We start from the raw sequence: 21,390 nt of genomic DNA on the forward strand, positions 1-21,390 counted from the left end.
TAAAGTAGAAGCTTCCTTACGATTTGGATCTTCTAATGTTGCTTATTGTCTTGCAACGCTCTCAGATACTGCAGTAAGTTAAGTTATCGTTTCTAAAATATTGCATGCAGTAATGGCAGAAAGCATTACACTGACCAACTGACACTGCTCAACAAGCACCTTCATAAATTGTGCTCTTTATGCATCCCTTAGCCTAATTACGTACTTCTGCAGTGATTTCTCAAACTCACCTTTGTGTGTAGTCATGCGTTCTTTGCTTTTTCCTCAAAAACAGAAAATGGAATGCTAAATTAATTCAGCACAGCTCCCTAGTGTTTTTTTTCTTTATCTGCAAAAAAAAAAAATCCATTGTTAATAAGACATATGGAGTTCCAGCCTTAGTAATATGAGCATAGCACAAAAAGTGTCGTCAGCAGTTTCCATTGCACTGCAAGGAGCCATACGTTCACATTAAAATGCACTCAAAGTCCATTCTGTGGTGCATGATTCACTGTGTTTTAATGTAGATGCATCTGGTTGAATATGGTGAATGTTGAGCTGATAAATCTGACGCGTGCATCCCTACTGTCAAATTTAGCATTTTGTGAATTTCTTCCTGCACATCTGTCTGTCTAATGTCGCATGTTGATGTGAAAGATACTTCACAAAGTTTTCTCTTTAGAATTGGAGCAGTCTTACAGATCCAAAATACTAGTAGTAAAACCTGGTGACTATAATAATAATGCAAAATAAGACGAGGTAACACACTCTATGCATCTGATACTGAAGCATATGTATTGTGATCTCAAGCTAAGTGATCACAATACAAGGCCAGTGATGATATTGCGGTCGTACATGGTCATCTCAAGAGAGTCCAGGTGGACCCTGTTGGTCAGGCACAAATAAAAAAAAACACACACACACACAGGCCTCATTACCAAACACATGCCATATTGCCTTTAAACCATGCTAATGCGATGTTTACTTAGTACGTCAGCGTCTCAAAGCAGAAAAAAAACACCCCAAGCACAAATGACAAAGGTCACAAAGAGTGGGACGCACAGATTATAGAGGAAAGAAGAGAACAGGCATATATCACACCTGATATCGTCACAGCGATATTTACCAATATCACTGCCGTCGCGAGATTTCCTAATATCATGAAGCCCTAATCTGCAATTCTACAGGCTGCATGACTTCACATCGTGACGCACTCTGTGTCGTATCCAAGCTAATCGTATTTTGGCACAAAGCAGAACAAGAGTTTTTGAATTAATAATGATATTTATTCATGTGCGTCAGACTCGCAGTGTTTAGCCCTTAAGTGAGTTTTAATTTAGTGCGTCGTATTAATGCTTAAATATCAAAGTTGACATTAAATGGCTCCTTAAGACTGCTGAACAGGCGTGTATCCAGGAAGTGAAAAAGGGCTAAACAGAGGCCAGTGATGATATTAGGGTGTCGCTAAAACAGAAAAACAATCCAGCCGGGGCTGTAATAAACTTTGTAAAAGTGAGCGACTCACAACATGAAGGTCAAAGAATGACGTAAAGATAAGCACATAAATAATTCTGAATAATGTGTGCCCTTTCTCTTCTTTCCTAAGTTATTGTTAATTAAAAATATTATCTACATAATACTTTCTCATCAAGGGGGATAACTGGGGAAACCTAATCTGAGGTGGTTTATTATATTCATCTGAGCAAAACCTCACACTAGAAAATGTTTTTGCATTTTGTAATAAAATCCCGTTGATGGTTTTTGTTTTGTTTTTTTTAAATATTATTATGTTATAGTGATACTTGCAGTAAAGATACAAGTTTGACCTCAAACCTTTATTATTAGCAATGAACATCAACATCAGTTTACAGCTCACTCTGTCTAGGAAGTTGCTGTAAACCTTTACTCTGGAAGTAAATGTACAGTGTAGCCCTCAAAGTTTATTTTGTAATTGTTAAAATTGCCTCTGTCGCCTCTTGTGTGTGTTAATGACGACTGAGCCCTCGTTAGGCCAGCATTTCTGCTGCAGTGTTTTGTCAGCTTGCGCTCTAATTCACTGCTTTTCATGATGATCGAAGAGGAATTTGTTGGAGAAATTTACCTCCACAAAAGGCTTTGTGACAGTAGTTAATGACCACACAGTGAAGGACAAACCTGGTCGTTAGGCTCTAGATCCTGCAAGCATGTGGTTGACGACATCTATTGGTGTGTGTTAGATAATGATGTGTGAGGTCTTAAGGTTCTTTACCTTGCAGCGACGATTCTGGATGTGACTTCTGTGTGTGTCATCCTCAACACTTCATGAATAGAGAGTGATTTGTATCTATCCATCCTTCACAAAAGAAGCACGGTATTAAGTGTAATAGCTATTTTCAAAAGAAGTAATAAATGCATAAGTGGAGGACAGAGATAAGAGGATAAACCGAGGTTATTGAACATGTCAAGGCGTTTGATGAATGTTTTCACCATTTTACAGAAGCAATGCTTAAACAAGCAGCAGCTTTTTTTTTTTAGAAGAAAATAAGAGCACCGTAACGTGGATGTAGATGCACATCTAGTTCATTTTTAAATGTCTAGCTGTGTCTCGTGGGGGAAGACTGAATTGTACAGAAGTAAATGCAATGTTACCGTGATAAGATCCCAATCATCCAGTCCATACCAATATAGTAAGAAGGATCCCTTTTCATAGAAACAGTGAAGCTGATTTGTTTAGTTCACCGACATCTTTAGAGGCTGCAAATAAGCTTGGCAGCAGGTCAAGATAAGTGGTTGGAAATCTAAATACTTATTTACTAAGCTTGGGACTTTAAAAAAAAAAAATAATAATAATAATAATAATTGCGTTTTTGTATTGCATAATTGTAAGTTTGATTCCAGCTTCGTCCTGCCACATGTCGATGTGCTCCTGGGCGAGGCACTTAACTCCAAACTGCCTACTGATCTGCGTATAAATGTGCGAATAGGTGAATGTGACTCTAGTGTGAAACACTTTGAGTGGTCAAAATGACTGGAAAAGCTGAGTCCATTTACCATTTCATTCTCTTTACAAGGCCTTTTCCATTGAAAGAGGTAAACTTGCTAGGACTGGTTGTTAAAAGTCCCTTTACAAATCACCACCACACTGGTGTCGAGCATTTTCCACCTGGAACCTCCAAATTAACACATCATCAGTTGTGCTCCCCGGCTCATTGCAATAAATTTGTTCATGTTTCTTTAGGAGCCAACATCTATGTTTATTGTTACATAACAGTACAAAAGGCATTCAGAGCAAATGAAGTCCTTAGGTAGTCAAACTTCTACTTTCTGAGTGCATGACTGCTGAATTCATCATTTGTGTGTCACGTAAGAAAAGCTGTTCCTCCATGGCTCTCCTTCGACAGAAGTTAACTGAAAAACAAAATGAAAATACGCGTTCTGTAGTGAGGTTGAAGTTTTCTCTTTCATACAGCTGCCCGGGGCTAGGGTTACTGGTCGGTTCCGAGAGTGGCTAGAAATCTCTGGTGTCTCTATTTTTGAGAAGGCAAACTGTCAAAGTGGACTAGTCCATTCAGCTCTCGATGAAACACAACCCTTCATATAGCTCAGTGGCACAGAGTAAAAGAAAGAAAGAGAGTAAGGTAAGAGGGAGATGGGTTTCTTGCTTCGTCTAGCAGAGACATGATCGCATCGGATGCCTGCAGGCTCCGTCTCCGATTCTGCTCCTCTGTTGTTCCAGCTCACCCTCGGGAGACGAGTTCAGAGAGGCGGAGACCTGGGCAGGCAGGCGCATGCATCGCACAAACACACAACAGCTACCTCTGCTTTATCCTTTCTGTGTGGAAAAAGCTGCTGCCATTTTAGTGCTGCTTGTGCGCATCTGTGATTTTTAACAGGACAGATACAAAGGCCAGGCCTCCCTCACACACACAGAGTTGGGTAATTAATTGGTTCCAGAGGAACCAAGTACTAATTTACTATCACTTGGGCCACGTTTCTTCAGATGCAGCAATATGACTAATCTCAAGGCAGCTTCCTTATGGCTTCCTCTCCGTAGGTCCCTGATGTGAATCAAAGTGCATGTGTATTTTGTGTTTTTCTATTATTTTTTTTTCAGCCGGATAGGTTCATGTTGCTGTCTTCAGCTTTATAATTAGTGTGTTGTAGAAGCTGGCAGTCCATGTAGGATTGGATGTTTTGATTGCAACAAATATGCATTTCAGTTTGAAAAGAAGCTTTAACATATAACATGTTTATTTATCAACATTTTATCAATGTGATGAAAATAGATTGCACGGTATTTGTTTTTTGTTTTTTTTTTTAAAAACCAATCAATTTAAACAATTGAAGATATATATATTTTAAAATTTTACTGAAAAAAATAATGGAAACATTTCCCCTTCTTCCTTTCATCTTTTTTTTTTTTGATGCGTTCACTCTTGATAAAACACATAATGGTTGTTTTCGCAACCGTCTTTGATACTAATTATTTCCCACTGAAGGGACAGATCTAACTGTGCTTGCTTCCTTGGTTTATTTAATGACTGCATTCTGCTGAGGTTACACATGTTAAAAAAAGGCAATAGGAAACAATGCAAATTACAGTTGGCTTTGCTGCTTTCGTTCCTCTGCATACTCTGCTAATGAGAACACATTAGCATGCTTTGTTCCACGGAGAGTGCAAGTTTCAAAACTAGATAATTCATGATGTGATTCGGGTCTGAACGTGATAAATAATGTCAAGCGACTGGTGAAAAACAAAGCTGATTTGAGATGGGCTCAGCAAGTCATGGTAGACCAGACCTTTTGCCTTTAAAGCGTATTGTACGGCAACTACATCAGGAGATGTGGCGGCACTACAAAGAATATGTTAGAGTAGATGGGCGTGTATGCATTTTATTTGTGCAAAAACTCAAAGATTAACTCCTTTAAAAACTGAAAATTATTTGAAAAAGCAAGCAGGAGCTTTTTGCCAATAGCTTAGCTGCTTTCTAATTCTTACAGTAATCATAGGAAACTTTAGATCCTTCTGTGAGCGCCCGAGAGCTGATCGTTTAGTGTTTGTCAATCAGGCTTGGCTTGTACACCAGCGTGCTTTAAATTCTGCTTAAACGCAGTACAGGAATAAGCTATTTATTCGGTAGGGATAAGTTTAGTATTTCATTTGCACATTTGTCCAAGAAACTCTGACTGTTAAAAACTGTTAAAAAAACAAATACCTGCTGATTATTCACAGTTAGCGCGACCGAAGGGACGCAGCCGTGCCTGCGTAATCTGGAAAAGATTTCATCCATCATTCCTCAAGTCATACTGTGGTCATTGCGAAAGCTTATGATTGATTGCGATATTAGTAATCGGATGATTTGAAACTGCAGTCTCCTTCAGTCAAAAAAAAAAAAAAAACACATCTGTGCTCTGTGATTTCATACTTTCAGCTTGAACACGAAGAATTTCCCCTTGGGTGACTGTAATTTTCTTTTCATTTGTAGTCAGGCAAACGTCAAGGTAGCATTTTCGTGACCTTTTGTCAGTGCAGATCAATGAGTTGGGACTGTGGTTAGTTGGTAGCCTTGATGTTGGAGGAGCAGTGAGCACATTTACTCTGCTTCGCTTCACATGTTCATTTGTGGGTTTTTTTTTTTTTTTTCTGAATGCAAAGACTTTGCATGCGTTCACAGCTGTAGACACAGCTAGTATAATTTTGCGCCCAGCGAAACAGCTGACTTCCCATTAACCAACCATGTAATTAAAGCATTAAAAGTGTCACCGTTCCCCCATGAAAAGACTTCATGCTTTTTATCAGAACAATTACGGATTCGTTTGCAGGTTTGTGTTTTGTTTCACGTATGGAGAATTATTTCTCTGAGTCTTGAAGAGAGAATTAGTTGAAAGAGCTCCTCTTTATGTGGATCAGCCTCAGTAATCAAGTAACAGACAGAACAAAGGCTCTGAGGTGTGAGAAATACTCGATGCCAGTGCAATACTGCAGTGGATAGAAATTGGGAAAATGACATGAAATTGTCAAAATTCCTCAGGGCAATTGCATTTATTGTTCACATTCGTGTATCGGCCTACAGATTATATATCTGTGTCGGCTTAAAACCCATCCAGCCCTCAGTGAGATGTAGTCTTCAGACCTTAGTGACAAACTCCGGGTTGTGTCACTTAGGTTTAAAAGACTAACGCTGCTCTGTAGTTGTGACAACTTGTTCCCTGCGAACACCATTTTCTTGACACTTTGAGTAGCTCAGACAGTCGCCTCGGGGTCTGGACGATGTGTCAGAGCCACCGTCTCAGCAGCCTATCAGTGCCAGGGTCAGACACAGATTTTTATTCTTTTATTTATTTATTTATTTATTTATATTTTTGATGGATCGTTTTACACAGACATCTCTCAGCAACGGCAGCAGACAGGTCATCGTAAATTAGACAAGTTCAGAGGATTGTGAATGATGATAATTGGTGCAGCAATGGAGAGTGTGTGCCCTGTATATAGATCCTTTTTTTTTCTATTATAGGAAGCTGATCTGTATTTTATCATCTGCTTCTTTAATGCAATGCTTTTATATTAAATACATATGCAGCTCTCCTTTACGCAAATTCTTAAAGGTCTTTGCTATTTTCTTCTTGTCTTCCCTTTGATGCGCCGTAAAGCACTGCATTGCCTCGTGGAAAAATGGGCTGGAAAAATAAACTTCCCCTGCTTCATTATATTACTGAGCTTTGTCTTTCTTGTTTTCTTCTAATTTCCACAGTTTTTCTTCAATTACACGCAATGAATTGAGCGTCATTCTATATCATTTTAAGTCCCTTTCAGTTGAGCACAGTGGTGGTGAAATAAAATAAAACGGTGATTAAGATGAGAGCTGTGATAACGGGAGGGAAGTGAGGGTAAAGGTATGGAGAACTGAATCTCTAATGCAGCATAGAGGAGGAAAAAGCAGTGTGCATTATTCTTTAAAAGGAGAAAAAGTGCTGATCACTTTCAAGAGTGTTTTTATTACGCTTTTAACCTTAAATTAATGTAAATTGTAACTTATAGTACAATGTTGCAGCCTGACATAAACCGATCTGTTGTCATAGGCTTTGCTTCGTTCAGAGGGTCTGGACTCTTCGCCATTGAGAACTGATTGCTTGCCAGAGTCGCTAATGTTTGACTGTGACGTATGTATTGTGCCAGTTTGATGCCGTGGAGATAAATGGAAATTGTGTGTTCTGTAAGCAAACAACCTCCACTGCAATTAGAGAAGTGCCATAAATAAATCTGAGAAATCAAACTCTATGAGAGAAATCCCAGACGGAGCCCTGATGGGAGATGAGAATCGAGCAAATTTGCATAGAAAGGCGTTAGCCAGGCTATGAGAATGTTGCCTTCAGACAAGGAAATGTTCCAAACCATCCACAACTTTTCTTTTGTTTAAGTTTATATAATCTATTTAAGACATAAAAACAATCTAGTTGTTTTTTCTGGTATCATAATGAAACCATAAAGGGTTAAACATAGATGGTGTTTGTGTCTCGCGATGCTTTATTTATCTAAGTATAGTAGAAAGGAAAATCACCATACTGCTTTCTTATTAAAAAGAATATTACTCAACAGCAGGAATCAAACCACAAACATTAAATGCAGCCTGCACTTGGTTGTGATCTGAGTTTGCTCTACCATGACTTCAAGCCGGAATTGAACTGCGTTGGCTGTGAACTCGAGAATTTGCCTTTCTAGATTTTACATTGTGCTTTTGAACCACATGTCCGCTTAAATTGCCTACAGTAATCACAAAGGGAGCAAAATTGACTAGATTTGACCCAGTTAGAGCTAGAACTGCCGTCAAATATTTTTGAGTTTTGCGCTGGAAGAATTTTGCTCTCGCGAAGAATGATGTCACTCACACTTCTAAATTGGATTTTAATGCAGCCTGTCTCGTGCGGAGTTGGAGTTGCATATATAGATTTGCAGACTGTGTGATGAAGCATGTGCTCGAGTGCTAAATGAACTATCTTTGGTAGACAGGGTGGGACTTGGTTGAAATTGCTGGGTGTGCTTTTGAGAAACACAGCTGGGTGAGTCGGTGTATTTTTATGTGTTTATGTGATTCAGTGAGTGTGTGTGACTGTGTGTGATCTATGTCCCAGATTTATCTGGACCCAAGCTATGGTTGTGGTCAGACTTGTCACTGAGGCTGCTTCCAAAAATACAGCACAAAGAATTTTGTATAGTTTGGGAATTATTGTGCTCCTTCAACTGAAAAAAAAAAGCCCAAAGAGGACAAACTGAGATAGGGTAATATTATCCTAAATTGACCTCAAGACAGTGTGTTGAAGTTTTATTACACGTTTTAGGAAACAAACAAACACTTCTGTAATTAAGTAAGAGAGCCAGGGATAAAATTGATCACCGGCAGAAAAGTTTTGCTTCAGATCCTCAGGGTCTGGGGTTTATTAAACTTCTATTTTTCCTCCATTTGCTGAAAAAGAAAGTTAACAGAATCCATCCTCTTTCTCTCTTTAAACGGTAAGTAGTAAGTAAGGTTGATTTATGTCTCTTCACAGTCAAAAACCACACATTGCTTCGGGAATCCAAAAAACTTAGCAAAAACATAAAAATCAAGTCGTGAGGTCATTAAAGATTTAAGATAAAAGGAAAATAAACAGTTGCTTTTTAAAATGTTAGACAGTCACAAGTACGGGGTTTAACAATCTGTCTCCTTTAGTCGTTAAACTGACTCCCTGAAACAACAACTTCTGGCCAGATAATCTCAGACTGCAAGAGAAAATGCAAAATCCTGATAGGTCAAATCCGGTATGAGACACGACCTTGTTGGCAAAAACCTCCTTGTCTGCAAAAGCGTGAGTGAAACTATTGAGCCTTTTTTCTTGTTCTATTAATCAATATAGCAAAGGATGGTAACACTGAGTCAAAGTAGCTGTGACAACGATTACCTGCAAAATCACTTTCTAGGAGAAAGGAAGATTAATGAGGATATGAGCAAGAGTCATAATGAGGATGTGAGCAACAAGAGGGACAGCACAAACACAGCTATACGTAGCACAGCACAAGACGGATGGGGGAGTCTGATTTTATACCTTGTTGAGTCTGAATTTTTTTGGTGAACAAAGAAAATTGTGTGTGAAACACAGTATAAGAAAACAATACAGGCAAGGTTCACTGCTATAGGGGACTATGGAATAAGAAGTATAGGAATAATCTGAACTTTACTTGAACATCAATCAAATTTATCTTTGTTAGATTTTAAAAATCAAACCAAAACTATGATGAATGACATTTATTTCAAAGAGTTGCTTCACAATGGTGCAATGTTACCAAGAGGCAGCATTCAGGAGAAAAATTTTTTTTTTTTTAATTTTTAATTTAAAATGGCATGAGGTGTTCGTCATTGAAACTATCCCACCATTTATATTTGTATTTATAAAATGGAATGTCAACATAAGAAAAGAAACATATTCATCAATATGATGCTGCATTTCTAACTAGCAATGAACCTTAAAAATAAGTAAGGATGATCAACATTTCTTTGAATAATATTGTTTTATCGCTTATTCTCAGCATGTACTTCAGTTGGATGAAGGACAGGAATGAGTAGTCACTAGAGAAAAAGCTCAACTAAGAATCACATTGTAAAATACATTCTGGTACTGAGAAAAAGAAAGAAAGAAAGACATAGAAAGCGAAAGGCCGTACATGTGCACCTTTGATTTGTGCCCCAAAGGCCACTCTGTGCACTGCAGATAAGGTTTTGAAACAAACAAGCCATCAGATCCGGATACACTTTTCAATTCCGCTTTTTTAGAGACGCAAACATTTCTTCCCTCGGAACGAATCTGCCCTCTGATCTGGGGGGTTACCGAGCGGAAATGGTCCTGCTGGGTGGCGATGAGCCTTTGATGACAAAGTCATCACTCCACTCAGCTCCACTGAGCCTTTCTGACACCCGACAGACTAAGGTGCACTAAAGGCATAAACATTGAGGGGAGAAGGTCAATAAAAGGTAGACAGTGAGGGATGAGGGACAGATAACATTAATAGACCGAAAGATTTCACCACATGGCACAGAATTAGTTCTTGCGAACGTGAGAGGAGCACAAAAAAAAAATCAGACTTCTCTGTCAATCTTGTGGTGTTTTATGCTGCAGTCAGGCACCTCAGCCGCCTCTCTGTAAGTGAGACAACTGCTGTGTTCCTCTGCTGGATTTTATTTTTATTTTTTTGGTAGCCAGTGGCCATCTAACTCAGCCGGACAGTTGACTTGACCAATATTTTATAAATGCGTTTAGGTATAAATAATTGGAAAAAAAAAAAGTAACATCTGGAATGTTATATATTCATGTCCTTTATCTGATAAAAATTTATATGAAAATAATTTTATAAATCATAACAGCGAGACAAAATAAGCATTAACTTGCCTGTAAACACCTTATCAGCTGCAGCCCAAACACACCACCTTGTGTGAAGCAGATCGTGTCTTTGTGTGTTCTGGTCTCGAACAAAGTCTGGATGAATTTCGGTCTGATTGTGCATGATCTGTCTGGCCACAGAGAAAATGCAGGAAGAGGGGAAAAAGCATCTATCAGCACTGTGGTGTGACCCCCATCTCACACTCCCCTGACTGTGTTTGGACAGATGGATCATCGCTGCATCACTCACACTTGACAATTGTGGTTGTTGCATGGGAGCCTGGTGCATGTGTGTGTGTGTGTGTGTGTGTGCGTGTGTGTGTGTGTCTGTGCGCGCACGCGTGTCCATTTACGTTTTGTGACGAATACAAAGGCAGGATTTAGTGTATTTGTGAGCCTATTCATTATGTATGGTACAATTCAACCATCACGAAGTCCCTCTAAGACAAAATCAATAGCGGTGTTGATATGATCCTCTCTCCACTCGTTACTGCAGGTAGAATTCGATAGATTAGTTAACTGACACCCCCCCTCTTTGACCTGGGAGTGTGAACTGTGTTGCGCTGTGCATTTAAAACGAAATTTGTCATGACTTGATGCTACTGAAATGTCTTTTGAAAGGAATTAATTTCAAGGCTGTCGAGCTCAAAAAAGACAAATTTACAAAACATAAAGACTTCGATTCGGGTCTTAACATTCACAGAGACGGTGGAAGAATTTGATACACTTATACGCAATGCTACTAGTGACTTCAAGATTAGGGAAACTAGCTTGCGCTTTCAAGTGAGAGTAAATGCTCACTGGGCACTTGGTTCAGTCTGAGCTTAAAATAAAATGCCAAAATGCTCAGAAAAACATTGTTATTGGAAGGATTTGAGATGTGTGAGTCGCTTTGTGCGAGTGATGCTGCACACAGAAGCTTTGAGCTCTTTCGTCCTGGAAAGGAAGCACCTTTCAACCACTTCAAACATCGTGCAGGCTCAGGAAAAGCTGCGGCAGGACAGCACAGGCGAGACAGGATGCATGTACCAGTAACATGGGAGCCTCTTGCAAAACAGTGAGAAGCATCTGGCTGGATGCCTCATGTTGGTAAATGAAATGTTCTTCCAGTGACTCTCCTCCATATTTGTGGCAAAAACTCTGTATTATGCCAGAGTTTGGACTCTATAAGATTCCCCCCCCCCCATATCTGTATGTGAATGTTTTAATATTCTAAAACCAAGTGTTGGTCTGTACAAAAAATATATTGTCATTCTGTGGGTATGCCAAAGTTTAATTAGAATCCAACCTGTCGTGAATATCCAGTTTCCATACCAATACAATATTCTACCTGCTTGGCTGGATTCTCACACCCGTCACAGTTGAAAGCGTCTGCTTGGGATCGCAAAGAGATCTGGAAGCAATGTGAAGCGTGAGAAGCCACTGGATATTGTCATTGCAGAATTCAACAATTGTATCCATAAAAAAAAACAAAACAAAAAAAACATTTATTTCTAATATCATGCAGCCCTAGTTTGTATTATGCAGAATTAGTGCCAACTTTTCACACTGCATTCCGATTTTTTTTTTTTTTTCTGGTGTGCCTACAAGCGGGAAATTTGAACTTGCATATTTCATTAGAGTATGTGAATTTAAATCAATAGCTTAAGTGATACAATTATATTTGAAGGCCAAACATTAAAAGTTAAAAGAAAGGAAAAGACTAGAGTTTTTGGTAAAAGTTTTCAGGAAAATGAATGTAGTGAACCCAGCGGATTAGGTGTGTTAGGATGAACATGTTTGCAATGGTGGGGCTTTGGTTCAATTTACTAATTTACTAGGGTTTTCATTTACTAATAAACAGACATTTGTCAAAAACTCATAAATTTAGCGGTTGGCTATGGATTTGTTTTTCACTGAAGACATGATTTAACTGCATAGGCACTTCTTGTCCCCATGCAGCCCTCACTCCACCTTTGACCCGCAGGCCATTTTGTCCGTCTTCTATCATTACCTCTGGTTGGATACAGTCCTAATAACCTCTATAGCGAAAAGGAAGGGCAGTTGTAGGTATTCTGTAAAGTGTAACCCGAGGGCTGAAACAATGACAGCCTCTCCAGCTGCTGTTTCAGGAACAGTCATCAATCAAAGGAAAACGGGAGCATCAGGATTCTGCTGGTGCAGCAATAAGAAACCAATACCCACATAAAATTCTGTAGAAATCTCATCTCCTGGGTGCAGCGGTGGTGCAGGGGTAAAGCATGCGACCCACGTACAGGGCGTCACAGGTTCAAGTCCCAGCTTGTTGACCTTTCCCCTTGCTCTCAACCTCCCTTCCTGTCAGATCCTTGTCAAATAAGGGCCTCTAAAACCAAGAAAATCTTTAAAAGCATATCTAATTGAGAAATTCTTTCTTCTTTCATAGTTAAACTGAACTGCTGTACATTCATATTAAATAAATTAGAATATGATTCCAAAGCTTTTGTTAGATTTAAAGTACCTGTTGAAAATAACGACCATTTATATGGTACATTTACTACCACCAGGTATTAAATATGCTTTTCATTAGGCCCACATTTCTTTATTAAATATATTTTTTATTGCTCTGGTAATCTTAAATGTCATGTTTTCATTAGCTGCGGAGCGTAAAGTCATAATTCACAACCGTATAGTTGTGCAATGAATCTAATGTGTTTACCTTAGTGAACTGATTTATTGAAATTAATTAGCTTTTCAAAAATACTCCACTGTATTGAAAATGACTGTACATGACAACACCCTTGGCTATGTAATTGTTTTTATGTGTGGCTTGTGGCACTGCCGATCTGTGCCTTGGCTGTATGTGGATGTTATCCATCAAAAAAAAAAAAAAAAGTCCCTGGGTGATATCACAGTGTTTGCCGTGAATGTGTCCATGTGTGTTCACATGTGAGAAAGTGAGCAGAAGTAAGAAAAAACGGAGGCCTGTTCAAATTCCCCGGAGACGATTTAGCGTTAAATCACCAAACGGCACAGAAATCTCTCTGTTCTTTCCCACAGGACTGGATGGAGGCGTGTGGTGAGTTAAAACAAGAGGATGCACCAGATGTCTCTGTATGGCAATGATGCAACAAGTCAGATGATTCATTGTGTAACTGTTGCAGTTTGTGTTGTGTTGCTTACATTACAAAATATGATGCAAACACATATGAGCGCATAAATCATGCCATCCGTGGGTCTCCCAAAGGCTTGTTTTTGAAATGTATGACTTATAAAAGGCCTTTAGATGTCTTAGTTGTTTCCCCCTATGATGTTCTTTTTCCTTTTTCTGTTTCTTATGCCAGTGCTGGGAAGCAAAAAAAAAAAAAAAAAAAGGAGAGACAGATGGGAGGGACGAAGATGTTTCTGTCTAAATTCTGAAAATATTTGTCTTTAATTTCAGTTATTTTTTCTTTACTGACAGTTTGTTACTTTAAATTGTCACATTTGCAATAGTTTAATGAAATCAGATGAGTTTGTGAGTGGGTTGTAATTGGTTTGATGGACCCTGTAAATTGTGATCCTTCAGCTGGTAAAATTCTTAAGTGTGTCACCTTAAGTCTTTCAGTTGTGGACAAAAAAAAAAAAAAATAGCTGAAACCAGTGTGTTATTGTGAATACTAAGATTTTAATTATCATGTGAAGGAATTTTGAGAATTGGGACTGCTGTGTAAATTGCAATACTTTGTATACGTATTTGTGATAAAATAACCAACGAGGAAGGCCTAAATATAAATATGATATCATAAATGTCTATCTATGTGTTTAAATGCTGAAATAAGACTTTCCTTTGGTGTCCAGTATCCCTGGAACTGTTTTGGAAAACCTTATTTCAGTGTGAAGGCAATACTGATGATATATAATGTAGCGTCATGAGGAGGCTATAGATTTGAATTCGGAACTTATCACCAAGGGAAATTAATCAAAAATACGACAGGAAAAAAGCTACTTAATAATAAGGACTTGATATAATATAAACACTATTTAATCCGACTTGCATATTGTCTTCCTTCTTGCTCCTCCTCTTCTCAAAAAACACAACTTGAAAAATCTTAAACCCCGTTTTGGGTCAAAAGTTTGGAGGATACGTTAAAAGGTTTATGCAGTTTGGAGGTCTGCGTGTTTCTCCCCATCCGAGAGCCCTTCACCAGTGGGGAAGACGAGTGCGTCACAAACTTGCTGTCGAATTGAGCTTATAATTGCCTTGCATTTTGGGGGTAAAGATGTCTTTTTAAAATTCTGTTTAGTTGGTGCACATTCTGCCCCAGCAGGCGGCCGTGCCACTGAATGCATCGTAATGAGTTAGTCGGATGAGTTTAAACCCAGCCTAAGGTTAATGTTGTAACCTTGGCTTGAGAATGGCAGGGACCCATGTTGAATCCCCATATTAATGAACAACTCTGATTTTACTAACGATTTATGCAGATTGCACTGTGTCTTTGATGTACGCCAGAAAACATTGCCGAGGTCTTGCAAAGACCATCTATGTTCTGATTGATAGTCTGTGTCATGGTGCGTTCTTAATAATTTTGCAATCTCACGGTGGCTCTTTCTAGTCGAGAATTCACGTGCGGAGGCACGCTTGAAAACATGCATGTTTTTTTTTTTTGAGAGAAAGATTTAACTCGGGTTTTTCTACATGCTGATCTGAGCTTAAGCTTCTTTCTGCTACCTCATTGCATGTGTGAAAGCCACTTGTGCTTGCACATTCGCTTACAGAAATTCCTGTGAATGCAAGAGACTAAATCTCTGTTCCACGTAAACACTCACCATATCTAATTTCCTTAGTTAGAGACACCTCTTTGCTCTGCAGATTGTGAAATATTCTTTTTAAGCGAATGCAGACATAAAACATTAGGGGACCAACAGTTGAAAGAAAGTCCTAGGCATAAGTCTAGAGGGTGAGATTGGATTTTGTTGAGGAAAATGTTGTTATGGATCGCAGAGGCAACTAGCAGGAGAGGGAAATGGACTTTGAAACGACTAAAATGAAAGAAAAGGACTGCAGAAGCTGATGTGAGAAGTACCAAGACAAAAGGGAAATGGGCTTTAGTGAGAAACTGTCAGGGTGTTGCTTTCTATTCTGCAGATGACAGGTGCTTTGCATTAAATCTCCTCTCGCCTGTGCCTCACAGAAATATGCCCCGAGATCCTGCAAACAGAACTCAATTTAACCTTTCAAGAAATTCAAGACAAAAAAACGGGAAGAAACTTTCACCGTTGTGATCTTATTTGAGAATTTGAACAGAAACGCGTCTCATGTTGCACCCCACCGTCAGTTCAAGCTTGAAGGAAGATTCACACTTCAGGGAACAGTGGAGGCAAGGTTTGCCTACAGAGAGAGTTAGGCTTTGTTTTGCTTTTTTTTTTTTTGTCAGCAAGCTGATTTTCTACCTTCATGCATGAAGACAAAATTAATCTTTTTATTTTTACTATTTGCTACCTGCAATGTACACTAAATCGACTCCATCCAGGAGAGAGAGTTGTTCTGTTTTTTTTTTTGTTGTTGTCGGTTTTTCTTTTCGTCAGCATAACAAATGAAACCCACAGCTCACATGAAATAAAGAAAATAGAAGTGTTCTTCAATTTCAACTGGAAATACCTTTTGGGAAAAATGAAACCAATGATTTCCATTATAATCTTCACTATCTTTACTCACTTCACCACCAATGCTGCCAGTGATGAGCCATGCAAAGTCGGTGGAGCTCTCATGCTTCTGCTGCTCGCAGCGTGAATCATTCCTGCAATAGCATCATATTAATGATTAAAAATTAATGATGTAGGTGGTCTAGACAGCTCATCAATTCACCCCCACAAAGAAAGAAATTATGAACAACTGAGCTGAGCTCCCTTGTTTTTCTTGCTGCGACTGAATTTTCCATCCAGCATAAATCTGTTTGATGCGTAACATAATAATCGCGTTCTGTAATCGGAGGGCCTCAGCTGTGAATAAAAATTTTAAAAAAGAACAGATTTACAGCAGCACAAAGCATTCAGTTGACCCTTAGGGAAGCAGGTGAAGTTTTACTCACTGGCACACAAAAAGTTATAAACTATTAATAATGTAAAAAACACATAAATACACAAAATGCAGAGAGCTGCTTCCGCGCTCCTTGAAGAAATATTTCAAGGTTTAACCTCACTGGGAACAAAAACTTCGTCAAAGGAGGCATATTTCTGCCAGTAACGGACATCGATGCCCACCTTAGGTGAGTGAGGTAATGCAGACCATGTCTGATTCATGCACTCGGCGTCACTGGTGAAAAGTCCCTCTGTGCCTGTGAGAAGTTCACACACCTCTGCCAAAATCTGCAGAATATTGTCCTTTTCGTCTTTCACATTCGCTCCCCTTCTCGCCTCTGCTTCTCAGTCGGAACGTATATCTTTTTTCTCATTTCCTCGTCTGAACACTTTAGGGAATACAGCAGATGACGAAGATTTATCGTGGCCAAACTGAAACTGTATGCAGATCACACGTTTTCCCTAAGCATTAATCTGTCATTTTCTCCTCCTGTCCTACCAGGTGTGCCCTCTTGCTCTTGGCCTTTGAGGCCTAAGGAGAAAAGAAGCAAAGCCCAGACCCCCATGGGACGCCCTGTTATCCAGCATGCGCTGCTGCTGCTGCAGTGCATGTTGGTACTGCGCCCTTGTGGTGTTGCCAGCAGGAGAGGGCCGGTGCTGCTGCCTGAATCTCCCTGCCACAAGACGGAGCACCCACTCATCCCACACTCAGGTGAGTTATCGAAGGAATAGACAACCAGTGCTTGCTCTCTCATCCGTTCTACGTGTATGAAAATTAGATGTAAAATATGCAATAAGTATGAAAATATTGGGACAATATGTACGGCCATTTACTTGTGTAGCTACAATCCTAAGGTTAAGTGTTTAAACTGAATTTGCGAAATAAACGCCAACTCTTTTATTAGCTGGCTACAAAGTGTGGTCATATTTCTTCTATTGTATACTATTCCAACAGCAATAGACATCTTAGTAAGCAGTAGAGAAGTTGTTCATGTTGTCCTGCCCCGTTATGAATGATGCTCTGGGAGAAGGGCCACATTTCGCTCATCAAAGACCACAAACACTCAATCCATGACCGTGAGTTGTTCTGTTCTAGTTTCTATACTTTCCAGCATCTCTGCATACTTCTACTTCTAACTTCGGAAAGTTTCACGGTTGCTAACAAGACAAACAGTATTTCTGAAGTTTCTTCTTTGTTATAAGCAAGCTGTTGACCTTAGAAAAAGAAAATGTTTTTCTTTAGGTTCTTTTGCTCTGTTTGCTAGTTGTTTACATTTTGTGTCAAGCACGCATTGGCACCATGTGTGCTTTTCTTTGTGTAGTATTGTGTATCTTCCCTCAGCCGCTTCTTATGAGGATGCAGTGAGGTGCGACTGTAACATGTCAATTTGTCATCCAAGGTTTGGGAAATCTGTATTTTCTCCAGTTAATGAAACAGTTTGACAAAACCAGGTTTATAACATATTCTGTTTGAAGCTGCGGGCTCTAAAGTAATAATAATGAAACTGTGTAGCTTCAATTTGGTATAATTTTTGAACTGGACAGTTAAGTTGCTTATATATCTTTGCTTAAATTGCATGTACACAGCAGTATGTACTTGCTGTGTGTACTAGTACTCAGTAGTGTTTTATCATTCTTTGATTTTATTACTTTTGTGTTCAGCAATCAGCAAAATTGAGCATTGCGACATAATGGTAATACTTTGAAAGGAAATTTTGTATCCCAAAGATTTCCCCTCCTGCCTAAAGATCATTCTTAAATCCCCATTGGCCTATTGAGTATCTGCCTTGCCCTTTATTTGGCATATAAAAATATGTTGATGAAAGTAAATAGCTCTCCTCTATTGCCTTTTCGTCCAATGCTGTGCCATACATAAATTGACCTCAAACTAAGCGAGACTGCCGCAGACTTTGACAGACATAAGCTTTGCTTCTTCCTAGTGACCCAATTTATGTTTTAGACTACATCATTTGTGAAAGTGCTGCTCAAATGTTCAAGCAACGACCCAAAAATAAAACAGTTTAATCTTAAACTACGCAGATATTCAGTTTATCAGCACATGGTTTACTGTCAGTATTGGTGCTCTGTTTCTGAAATGCTCTGTTAGTTTTAGGTCAGATGTGGCATGACGCACACCTCCCAGAAAGTTACTTTGTCATCTTGCAAATTGACAAAATATTTTCCCAGAAGGCTTGGGAAACGTTATGTGCTTTTTGGTCAGCAGTGGTTTTGGCCTTGGAACCCTCCCATGGAGGCCATTTTTACCTAGACTCTCTTTCTTATTGTTGAATCATGAGTACTGACCTTAACTGTGGCAGGCAGGAACTGCAGTACATCTGATGTTTTTAATAAAAAAAATAAAAAATAAAAAAAAAAGATATATATATTTAATAAAAAAAATAAATAAAAACAAAACTATAGCCCAGTTTCCAGCTTTCCAGTCCTCAGCAAAATGATTGAAAAAGCTGTGGTTCAACAGCTAAATAGGTTCTTAACAATAACAAACTGCTTTGATGTCTTTCAGTCCAGTTTCCATTCTCACCACAGTACCAAGACTTTCCTTGTCAAAGTGTTCAATACTTTGAATTGCCTTGTGGCTGAAAATGTGCTATATAAATAAAATTACCTTACCTTACCTTACTATGCACATAAATATGGACCGTGGCAGAACCACAGTGCTGGTTCTGTTGGAACCTCAGCGCAACTTTTAACACTGTTGACCACGACGTATTTTTAAAGCAGTTGGAGAGCTGAGTCAGACATGCAAAACAGTGAGATCCTGTAAATAAAGGCAAAAATGCACCTGCGTAGAGTGTCCCTTAAGCAATAACAACTGGAACATTGATTAATATATTATGATGTTAATTATTCTTGATGACTTTGATGATGGCATTTGACAAAATGTAACGTTTGTTGCTCGTTTCATAATAATTGGTTCTTGTGTCGTTTTATAGTGTAAATCAATTTGAACTCCCTTTCTCCTGAAACGTGCCACACAGATACATTTGACTTGAACCGAAATGTTTCTTTTAGAGACAAAGGGCGGACGCATTCATCTTTCCGAACCGTCTCCGCATTGTGCTGCATTTTGTTTTTTTAGAGACTGCATAAGGCTCCGTTCTCTCTACCCCCTCATTTCGCACTGCAATTGAACCGCTTAACTCTGATGAAATGCAGTAAGACCCAGTCGACAAACAGTTCTGGTGGCAATCAATGCGGTCCTGTCTACTCACGGCAAAGTAGTAAAATGTCATTGAGCTGCTTTCAGTGCAGCAGAACCCAGAACCATAATTGTACAGCCAAGGTCACATGACTCAAACCGATGCAAAATATAGCCGTCGTCATCGTGGACATAAGCACTCTCTGCTGGAACCCCGTTTTATCTCCACTTCTGTTTGTCTTGCCTGTCTCTGTCACTTTATTGTTAGAGCTGAAGTGGCACTCTACTCTCTCTGCCAACCGAGTGGCAATGATTATAACTAACTGCCCGGCTAATGTGATACATTCCAGCATTGTGTTAGGTGCAATCACCGGTTCGAGGGTCAGCATCGGTCAGTGAGTTTGTGATCTCTAATGTACTAGATTGGCACATTAAGCCCTCGTGGTTTAGTGCTTAAGGAACACTTATTAAAAAAAAAAAAAAAGAAAAAGGGCGATATTTCCATTAGTGCTCAGACGTGGTTCACAGGGCCTACTGTGGAAGAGAAATCTTCTACAATGCAATCATTTAGAAACAACTAATTACATTTACAATCAAAACTTGATTTTTGACTCAGAAGGTTTGGACAAGCCAGTGAAGTACTGGAAAATAGTCTGGTCACATAAGTCTAAATCGGAATACTTTCGATGTCATCGCACACATTGTTTGAAGAAATGATGGTTCTGTTGCACCTCAGACCAGAACCACCGTGCCAAAAGGGGGATTTCGCATCCTGGTGTGGACATATTTGATAAAAATCTGCAAACAAAACTAGATTGGATTTCCAAGCAAGACGGTATTCCTGTACCCAAGGGCAAGGAAACTCTTAACTGGCTTTTAGAGTGGAAGCAAAAACTTGAAGAATGGCCCAGTTAAACGCTTGACTTGTATCCACTTGCAAATCTATTGAAAGAACTGAAGATCAGACTGCATAGAAAGAACCCACAGAACCTTTTGGATTTTGAAGAGAGTTTGTGTGAGAACAGGTGAGCAATGCATGTGATTAGTTTCTCCATTGTAGCTTAATATTGCTGTTGCCAAGAGAGGCCTTTCAACAAAGGGTTGAATATAATATGTAAGAGTGTTGAAAACTACTTTTTGTCATTGCAATTGTAAAACAAAACTGTTTTTCTGAATGTGTGGATTGCTTGGATTGCTTCTGAGATTTGATGAGAATTTTATGTTAATTGTCCCATTAGAAATATTTAAGAAAAAGAAAAAAAAAAACATAATGTTTTCTTTTTTTCTTTTTCACTTTTCTGAAGACAGGAAAAATCAATTTTTGACTTATTTTATATTGTTCTGTGTGAAACTTTTCCACATATCTCAATCATATCTATTCTCACATTATGAACAAATAGACTTCTAATTTTAAATTGACTTTCAGCTGCCTCCTCAATTATCTATTAAATCTTAGACTCGTTAACTCTTTTTTCAAAGTCGCTATGCTATAAAGATTGGTCTCAGTAATAAGGTGCAGGCTGTTTTCAAAGACTCCATGATTTTTGTAGTGAAAGCACAATAACTTGAGTCATTACAGAATATCCAGGGATAAACATAGGCGGGAATAATTATACGTATGCAAAGTCTCCGTGTGAGGGAGGGAAAACCACTCGTTAAACCCATTATTCTTCTTTGTGAGTCATTGTGCTCCATATAATGTATTGTAATCCTTTGTTGTTGGAAATGTGCAGTGTGAGGCTGCCATGATTCTCTGCTGGCCAAGCTGGGAGGACTACAGATGCATTAAAGTAACCCTATGGAGCACAGTAACCAAATGCGCCCAGTCTGCCCAGACAAACATT

At 39.0% G+C, this 21,390-nt stretch overlaps 1 protein-coding gene across 3 annotated transcripts in view; it reads left to right on the top strand.

Annotated features, from left to right (window-relative positions):
- Nucleotides 1-21,390, top strand: part of LOC103135213 (semaphorin-5A) — a 119,375-nt gene that overhangs the window by 35,392 nt on the left and 62,593 nt on the right. For all 3 annotated transcript variants that reach the window (XM_016669342.1, XM_016669341.1, XM_016669344.1), the window contains exon 2: nucleotides 16,889-17,098. In XM_016669342.1, coding sequence (XP_016524828.1) covers nucleotides 16,951-17,098 — 148 coding nt within the window. In that variant the 5' untranslated portion in view covers nucleotides 16,889-16,950. The remainder of the gene's footprint in view (nucleotides 1-16,888; nucleotides 17,099-21,390) is intronic.

This window comes from Poecilia formosa, unplaced genomic scaffold (genome assembly GCF_000485575.1).
Source record: "Poecilia formosa unplaced genomic scaffold, Poecilia_formosa-5.1.2 Scaffold22, whole genome shotgun sequence".
NCBI lineage: Eukaryota > Metazoa > Chordata > Actinopteri > Cyprinodontiformes > Poeciliidae > Poecilia > Poecilia formosa.